The following is a 9,892-nucleotide window of genomic DNA, read 5'->3' on the forward strand; positions in this document are numbered from 1 at the left end:
TGGAAAAGGATCCTGTGCGTCTTTGGCTCAGTTTCACGAGACGGAAGTGTCACCAGCACACCAGGATCTCCAAAATTGGGTTAAAAATTTTAATCACATAGTATGAAAATAAATAAATAGAAGTGGCGTTTCGGAGCCACGCAGGAACTGTGTGGCTCCGAAACGCCACTTATATTTATTTTTTTGATACTATGTGATTAAAATTTTTAACCCAATTTTGGAGATCCTGGTGTGCTGGTGACAATTCCTTCTCATGATTGCAGTCGGTTCTAGCCGTTGGTCATTTCAGCACCCAATTTAAGATCCAGCCGTTTGTGCAGGTACATGTGCGTTGGGAGTATTGCATTGGTGGCTCAGTTTCAGGAGCAAATTCAGGCAAGAATATGGATCTGATTCACACCGAATCGGTGTACAGCGACACACCGGACCCCATGCTGGGACACGCGGCCGCATCAGTGTGTATGTTATGGTGAAGAGGAGAATAGGAGGTGTTCTGTAGCCCTGTCCTAGGTTGACAATGCTACCGTTCAATAGATACAGGATAGTGAGTAAGCGTTGTCCCCTTAGGACAGAAAATATGTTACTGGCAGAATCATTAGGTGAAAATAAAAGGGGAAAAAAACATCTAGAGAAGAAAACGAATACAGTCAGGACATCTAAGGCGATAAGCTGCAATATAATTCATTTTTGTTTTTGGTTTCAAATTGGCTCCGAATGCACTCCTTAAGATATCATGGGCTAAAATGGGGACATATACATTGCCCTAATACAAAGCTGTTCAGTTCTGATGTGTTCTTTTTACGAGAAGGAATAAAAATAAACTATTAGAAGAACTCGGCTCGGTAAGCCGAGAATTGTTTTGACGCCCTGGGAGGGGGAAATGACAAACTCAGCAGCTGTATGAGCACAAATCGAACCAAAATGTCACTCTTATCGCAATTCATTTTTGTTCTGCGTAAGTTTTGGTTTCACTCATCGTTTTTCCCTTAGAAAGACAAATTTCAGAGTCTTCGTGCAAAACCCCAAAAACCACAGAACCCAGACAACCGCCTGTGAAATTTCTTTGATCGACACTGTCAGTCTCTTCAGAAGGGTTTGTGCAGCCGGCGCTGCAGCTGAAGACCTATCTGTGCGATTTGGACGCCTTTGGAGCGCACATTTTAATCTACAAAGATGACCTGATGAAATTTCCGTAATGTGATTCGAGTAAAGGGTTCACATTAAGAATGGAGGTTAATGTCATCTCGGTCATTATCAAAACACATTTCTGTTATGTGGAGTAATAACCTACAGTCACCTCTACTCTACCTATTAAAGTAGAACTGAAGGCAAAACTTTTTCTTTTGATTTTGGATAGAGTGGAGAGGGATTAGAGCCCCTGTCAGGTTTTTACTGCTCTTTGTCCCCTTTGGCCCCTTTCACATGGGGTAGACTTCAATTAGATCAGCAGGGGATCTGTCTGCTGATCCCCTGCTGATTAGAGCAGAGCGGGTGGATGACAGGGCTATGCGCCGTTCAGTTTCTGCAGAGAGGACAGAGCGCGCTCTGCTCTATGGAACCGCAGGGGTGGGAGCCTGTAAACACCCATTGGTCCATAGGGGTGAACATAGGTTATTTTTTTGATTTTTCTTCAAAAAGTTTGACTCATAGAAAAGCTGTACATATTGATATTGATAACAACAGTTGTAAGGTTCTGATCAGGTTTACCTGAAAAAAATGGCAGGCATACCTGATCGGACTAGGGTTGCCACTTTTTCTTTAAGCCAAACCCGAACACTTTAGCGGCGCACAGCAAAAAAATAATAATTTTGTTTTCTTTTTTTTTTGTACACACTGTAGCAGGGGTAGGCAACTTGGGGTCCTCCAGCTGTTGCAGAACTACAAGTCCCATCATACCTCTGGGAGTAATTGTAACTGCCAGCCTTGTAATGCCTCATGGGAAATGTAGTTTCACAACTGCTGGAGGGCCACAGGTTGCCTACCCCTGCACTATAAGATAACAGACTTGGGACACCTTTGGGGGCTCCAAAGAGAATAGTAATGAGGGGCGCATAGTGCCTCCTAACCCTCCTGTCAGACCCTGTTCTGCACCGCATTCCTATCTGAATATTCTGTCCGGGTTTCAAAGGCATGGAAACGCAGACACAATATTCAAAAAACTGACTGTCCGGGTGAATTCCGGACAGGTGGCACCCCTAGATCGGACCCTTCATGTGAAAAGGGCCTTTAGGGAGATTCTCCCTGTCCATTTTTGCTGGTGGTGACTGTTATCACAAAAAGTAAACAAATAAAATGCCAAATTTTGAGTTGTCACCAGAACAGGAATAGAGGGGAAATTTTCTGTGGGGACACTAGTTCTGGTGACAACCAGGGATTCCCTCATTTTGGAGGGATTTCCTCTCCCTTCCTGTCTTGGCTATGTGTCGCCATCCCCACCAGGAGAAGACAGTGGTTATTGCTAGCGGCTATAGCAGCTGCTAGTGATAATCGTAAATAAATCCAGCAGGCTGGTTGTACCCAAGTTGATCGATCAACCTGCCCACACACACGGTTTGAATCTCGGCCGGTTCAGCAGGAACCATCTATGGCTGGCCCAATTCCTAGACACCACTCATGGACAGTCGCATATACTGAAAACTGTTATGTCAAATTTTATTTTATTGTAATGTAGATGTCCACATTTTATGGACATGGAATGAAATGTGTCCTTATATTCTAATATAATAAAGCTGTGATGGTTGTGTTACATTCATGTTTCTTCTGTGTGGCACATTAAATTCCCATTTCTCCCCCACCCTATTTTGATTTGGGGTGAAAGGTATTATAGATACTATTTTGATGGAGGAATGGTGCATACAGACAGGGCCACTGTTAGAAATTTCAGGGCTCCGTACAGCCTACCTGATGGGGCCCCCTTCAACCACTCCCTTGACTCCACCCTGGCCCCGCCTCGAAACAAAATGCAGGTTTGTTGCCCTTTATATATGCATGTAGGACCAACGTGTGCGTGGGTATTAACATGAAGGAGTGGGGCAGTTTAAATTTCTTTAACATTTTATTTTATTATTTAAAAAAATAAAATTCGCTTTTTTTAATCAATCCAAGATCGGTTTGATCAGATGCTTGTTCATATCGGTAATGGCTTGCTTACATGAGACCAAAACTGGAAGTGATGAAATTCTCGTAAAGTGCCCTATCGTCCCAGAAGGAAGCCTCTTCTAAAGATGATGCACAAAAAAGCCCGAAAACAGTTTGCTGGTGACAAACAGACTAAGGACATGGATTACAGGAACCATGTCCTGTGGTCTGATGAGACCATATTTGGTTCATATGGTGTCAAGCGTGTGTGGCGGCAACCAGGTGAGGAGTACAAAGACAAGTGTGTCTTGTCTACAGTCAAGCATGGTGGTGGGAGCGTCATGGTCTGGGGGCTGCATGAGTGCTGCCGGCACTGGGGAGCCACAGTTCATTGAGGGAACCATGAATGCCAACATGTACTGTGACATACTGAAGCAGAGCATGATCCTCTCCTTTTGGGGACTGGCCCGCAGGGGAGTATTCTAATTTGATAACGACCCCAAACACCTCCAAGATGACCACTGCCTTGCTAAAGAAGCTGAGGGTACAGGTGATGAACTGGCCAAGCATGTCTCCAGACCTAAACCCTATTGAGCATCTGTGGGACATCCTCAAACGGAAGGTGGAGGAGCGCAAGGTCTCCAACATCCACCAGCTCTGTGATGTCATAATGGAGGAGTGGAAGAGGACTCCAGTGGTAACCTGTGAAGCTCTGGTGAACTCCATGCCCAAGAGGGTTAAGGCAGCGCTAGAAAATAGTGGTGACCACACAAAATATTGACACTTTGGGCCCGATTCGGACATTTTCACTTAAGGGTGTACTCACTTTTGTTGCCAACGGTTTAGACATTAATGGCTTTTGAGGGGGCAGCAAATGTACACTGTTATACAAGCTGTACACTCACTACTTTACATTGTAGCAAACTGTAATTTCTTCAGTGTTGTCACATGAAAACATAGAATAAAATATTTACAAAAATGCGAGGGGTGTACTCACATTTGGGAGATACTTTATCTCTATCATTGCTGCAATGCTGGACGGGAATCGGCTAAAGGGGATTTGTTTGGGAAGCTACGCTGAAATGATGAAATGCATGTGTAAAGTAGCATTTCTCTGTGTCTTATGATCATCAGCATTATGATGATTACACAGGCAGCACAGTAAGCAGGTGCTCTATCATGGCTCTATGTCACATGGCTGTTGGGTGCTGACTTTATTAATTTATGGCTGTACTGAATGTTATAGATTGTAACAGTACAGCCATAACAAAGTCAGCACCCAAAAGCCATGTGATATAGTGCCCTGAGAGAGCAACTGCTTACTGTGATGTCTATGTGATTATCATAATGCTGCACACTTTCTGAAAGCATACGGAAACTCCAGAATGCAGGAGTTTAGTTGCGCTTTCAGAAAGTGCACCACACCCACAAGATATAGTAGAAGTCTATGGCAAAGCGCAACTAACCCACAGAAAAACCTCAGGTGCACTGCGTTGTACCCACGGTGCTGGTAAACTGCAGCGCATCAGTGTGAAAGCAGCTTTATAAGGGGCTCAGGACAGTAAAGGCTCATTTACATCAGTGGTTCTCAACCTCAGTCCTCAAGTAACCCCAACAGGTCACGTTTTGGGAACTTCCCTTAGATAAAAATGCTCTTATCAAAACCATGTCATTGATATTGATTTAAAGCAGCTGTGAAAAATAAAGGAAAACCTGAAAACATGGCCCGTTGGGGGTACTTGAGGACTGAGGTTGAGAACCACTGATTTACATTTGCAGTTTGGGGGACAGTAAAACCCCATAGTTGACACACCCCCAAGCTGGTGTAATGTCTAGGGTCACAATGGCAACCCCACCCCATGCTCCAGGGGGCTTGTGCGGCCTCCCTGTCACATTCTGTTTGTCATTTGGACAGGAACAGCGGCGAGGCTGGCATTTACATTCTGTTTGTCATTTGGACAGGAACAGCGGCGAGGCTGGCATTTACAGAAAACCGCTCGTTTCCATTGTCCTCCTGCAACCGCTTCTCCTCTGATTACTGCCAGCAATCTGTGGCTGCAGGAGGAAGATGTTCCTTATGCTTTTTAAACTTTAAATTCTGAACCATTTCATTTCATTGTGGCCCATGACCGGTTACCAAATCACTTAAAGTGGTAGTAAACCCGCACATAAAAAAAAGGAAAAAAAAAACCCCTGCAAGGTAAAGGTATAATGAGCTAGTATGCAGCGCATACTAGCTCATTATCAAATACTTAACTTAGAACGAAGCCCCCATATCGGTGCCGGTCCACGCCGAGGGAGCTGACATCTTGCCCTCGGCGTGTCTTCCAGGTTCGCGGTTCCAACGATGTGAGTGGCCGGAGCCGCGATGATGTCACTCCCACGCACGCGTGCAGGAGTTTTCTTCCCAGCAAGGTCCGGGGACGCTGCCGGGCCTTCAGCTGGGGCATTCAGAGCGCATTTGTGCCTGCTGACGTCAGCGGCTGCATGCATAGGGAATATCTCCTAAACCGTACAGGTTTAGGAGATATTAATTTTATCTACAGGTAAGCCTTTTACCTGTAGGTAAAAGTATAACATTTGAGTATACAACCGCTTTAAGTGGCCCCTGCTCTTCAAAAGGTTGGGCACCCCTAAACTAGATATTTTATGAAATGTTTTGATAGTTTTTGTAAAAGCAATTAATTTTATGATATTAAGATCATGTTAGGTTTTTTTTTGTAACATGTGGAGTGGTGGAGAGAAGGGTGGGGAGAGAGATGTGTCCGAGCCAAGCAGTTCCTGTTTCTAATATTTGAAGGTATGTCCTGTAGTTACAATTCTTTGCTGCCGAAACCCTTTTTCGCATTTCTCAGATTTATGTCATTATTATATAGAAATTAGGATCTGTTTCAAGATGACAAACTTCATATAAGCTTTTAGATGTTTGTGAAGACCCACGCTGGAGCACACAGTGGAAAATTAATAGCTCAGTCTGTTGAGTTGACTAATCTTATATCTCCCCCCTGAGATGTCGCCCACCCAGAGAGAAGCAAAACAGCCAAGATAAGACCATAGAAAGACAGCTAGAACATTTTCTTATGTAATGAAAAACCTTACCTGGAAGTGTGCTGCACTGACAATGAAAGCAAGGAGGAAAAAATGAGGCAGAGCCATGGCGTCTGGAGAAAAGGACAAAACGTGTTAGTCAAGAAACACAAAAGGCGAATCTATATGCAAATCCTCAAATACTCTAAAAAAAAAGAATAAATAACCTTCAAACTGAGCCTGTCACTTCTACAAATCCTTTGGAATAAAAGTTACAGCTTAAATATAAAGACTTGTCCGCTGTGGGTCTTGTTGATGAACATCTAAAAGCTGGTCATTAACCTTACAATATGGTTGTCCACCCAACTTCCTTTAGATCTACTTCTAAGCCCCTGTACACACGGTCGGAGATTTCCACAACCAAATCCGTCGGATTTTGCCCGTCGGATTTTGTCCGTCGGATCTTGTCCGAAACTGTTGCATACACACGGTCGAACAAAGTTGGCGAAAAATCCGATCTTTCAGAACGTGATGACGTAATTTTGTTACGATGGGACTACATTCAGGCTAGTAGCCAATAGCTTTGATGTAGGAATTTGATCTGAGCATGCGTGGCACTTGGTCCGAACAAAATTCTCTACACATGATTGGAGTATGTCCGATCGGCCTAGTTGGTCGGGAAATATTTCCAACATGTTGGAAAATTGGGTCTGACGGATATTCCGACGGAATCAGTCCGATGCATACCACACACAGTCGGATTATCTGACGACACGGTCCGATAGGACACATTCCGACGGATTCTCCGACCGTGTGTACAAGGGCTAAGACCCTTCCTGACTGGTTAGAAATTCATACCTATACAAATACTGTTGTTTTTTTTCTTTTTTTCATTCATAGACAAAAAATTACAGTAGCTCAACCTGGAGATGGTCCCCAGCCAAAGAGATCCCAGGCAGAGGAGTTGATAGGCATAAAGTGACCACCTAGCGATGGTCCCCAGTCAAGATAAGCAGGTCTCAGATAAAGCATCAGTTATAGCTTTTTGTACCATTTGACTCCAACCTCCTTCCCAGTGCTAGGTGGTTTGGGCAGCAATTGCATCACCATCCTACTGTCTCCTCCCCTCTCTGTTAAAAATTATATCAGATGTTTGGATGACCCAAATGCTTCCGTTTGACAGTTCTGCCCAGGTTGGACAGTGCATGCACTGCTGTCCACCCATGAAGGATCATGTTTGTCATTAATATAAAGACTCCCCCCCAACGACAAATGTGACAGTTTTGACAACAAAAATATCTATCTGTAAAATTAATTTTCAGAAAAAGAAAATGGAAAAGGCTATTTGACTTAAAATCAGAGACCATGCTTAATAGAGGTAGCTGAAAAACAATCTTTTATGCTGGTTGGTCTCTTATAAACGTAACTTGTATTTCAGAGTAAAGTTCACAGAATTATAGAATTTTGACCCTAGGTAGATGGTCTCTTAGTTGCCCAGTAATTTTACAAGTTGCTGCTTCTGTCTATAGCTCGGCTTGTGTCAATCCCAAACATGTTTAACTCTTTAAATGCGGCAGGGTCTTGCTTTTTTGCACGTGGCTGAGACAGTCATTCCATCTGAACTGATGAAACGCTCATTAATGGCACCCCAACCATAAATGTTCTTGATCCCTAATGTGTGTAGGACAATAAAGGCATTATACTCTATATGTTTTGGGTCCTAACTGCAGAGTGCCTATTATGTGGTGCCTATTGAAGGGGTTTAAACTGTTGAGTTAGCATTTGCATTCTGAACTCCAGCACACCCTCAGGTTATGAAAATCTGTTCTTTCGAGATATCACAGCTTCCAAATATGACCAAAACCAAAAATATTGTAGTGATGGAAGTGCCAATCTTTTCCTGTGTTTCTGTATAATGTTTCATAAATTGTTAAAATGTATTTATTTAACAGCACCATTTAAAAAAAGGAAAAAAGAATAAAAAAATATATAAAAAATAATATATATATATATATATATATATATATATATATATATATATATATATATATATATTTATTTATATTAAGCAAGTCATAGAGTGATTTGTGGATCTTCTTGACAAAACCATCAATGATATCAATGATGGGGTTTTGCTATACCAGTAATGCAGAAATGTCCTTAGAATTTTATTTTAAAGTGTTGGTGACTACGTAGTATCTAGTTTTCCACTCTGTCTTAATGCATGGGCTAGTGTTTCTTAAAAAGGAAACATGACAAAGTGCCCCCATTCTAGAAGTTATTTTTAAACACTTTCCTCCGGACCTTAAATTAACTCTAGTCATAGCTGTAAGGAGCAGGTCTTTTGTACTCACCGGTGTGTCCTTTCTCTGCTGGGTCTGGTCCAGAAGGTCCTGGGTCTCCTGTGCTTCTCTCTGCTCAGGCAGCAGTCCCCTCCACGTGTGCTCTTTCTCCGTGTCACTGTGCTACTGCATGCTTATTCATCAAGTTTGCTCATTTAAGCCCCCAGTCATTCAGAAACCACACTGATCGCTAAACTTCTGCTCGTACCTCGTGGTTGCAGTTTACTTAGCTGCGTACTCCAATTCTGATTCATAGTTTTATGTGAACAGCATCTTTCCCCATTCTGAACAAAAGGGGCCTGTACTTAGGGTAACATCAGAAGACATGTATTAAAAGGTCAATTGCGAGCATTCCGTAGACAGCTGTGCAAGAAAAGGGGGTCTATGGGACTTTATATGAGGAGATGACATTGTCATCAGCCTCCATCCCAGAGAACAAGGAAGTGGGACTTTAAATGAAGTACGCGGAGGGTCAAGTGTTGCGTGGCATTATAAATAACATCTCTATTATATACATAAAGGAGTAGGACATTTGTCTCATTCATATTTGATAGAAAATTAATATACTACACATATAATTAATTACCTGCATGGAGTAAGACAATGAATGAAAAACTTTTTATTTCATACAGCAGTACATAATTTATAAATAATCCAAAAAAATGGATGGCACATGATACATATAGAAAAGCCCGAAATTTGATAGTACATGATTGGAATATAGTCAAATACATAATGCATGGACAGAATCCACAATGACGTGGTAGGATGCAGTATACGATTTGAACATGACATCTGTTAGCTCAACGCGTTTCGTGACTTGATGTCACTCATCAGGCGAAAGCGTGTACAAGTGGAAGATATCTCTGTAATGATATATTATGCATTTGTAGTTGGTCTAATATAGTCACAAGTGTGAAAAATTTAAAAAGAACATTATATTTTTCAAACTTGTGACTATATTAGACCAACCAGAAATGCATAATATATCATACAGAGATATCTCTTGGCCATACTGTTTTCTCTGCTACAGTTTTGAATGGACACAGCAGCGAATGATACTGATCACTCTCTGTGTCCAATTCAGAAAAGGAAGGAGCCAGTAAATTATATATTTACCGGCCCCTTCCACAACTCACTATTCCCCTGGGTACCTGCAGCAGGCAGCGGGAGAGGGAAACCGCCAGTGCTGCGGGGGGAACAAGAGGGGGCCTGGGCAGCACACAAAGGGGGATCGGTGCGGCAGGGCAGGAGGACATTTACAGAAGGATGCACTGTGTCTGCATCTCTCCCTCCGGCAACTGAAAGCAGGTATAGAGGGGGAGAAATCAGCTTTCAGCTGCTGGAGGGAGAGACATTGAGTGCATCATTCTGTAATTGTTTTGCCGTCTCGCCGCACCGATCCCCTGGCTGTTCGTGCCCCTCTGTGTGCCTGGGCCCCCTAC

At 42.8% G+C, this 9,892-nt stretch overlaps 1 protein-coding gene across 1 annotated transcript in view; it reads right to left on the reverse strand.

The window, feature by feature from the left end:
- The window catches only part of LOC143934424 (tumor necrosis factor receptor superfamily member 8-like), an 84,774-nt gene extending 76,090 nt beyond the window's left edge, over positions 1-8,684 (reverse strand). Inside the window, exons 1-2 of the mRNA XM_077458030.1 lie at positions 8,460-8,684; positions 6,178-6,239 (exon numbers count right to left, since the gene is read on the reverse strand). Of these exons, the coding sequence (XP_077314156.1) occupies positions 6,178-6,234 (57 nt within the window). The 5' untranslated portion in view covers positions 6,235-6,239; positions 8,460-8,684. The remainder of the gene's footprint in view (positions 1-6,177; positions 6,240-8,459) is intronic.
- Positions 8,685-9,892: the final 1,208 nt, after the last annotated feature.

This window comes from Lithobates pipiens, unplaced genomic scaffold (assembly GCF_037356315.1).
Source record: "Lithobates pipiens isolate NorthernLeopardFrog02 unplaced genomic scaffold, aLitPip1_a1.2 Scaffold_27, whole genome shotgun sequence".
Taxonomy (NCBI): Eukaryota; Metazoa; Chordata; class Amphibia; order Anura; family Ranidae; genus Lithobates; species Lithobates pipiens.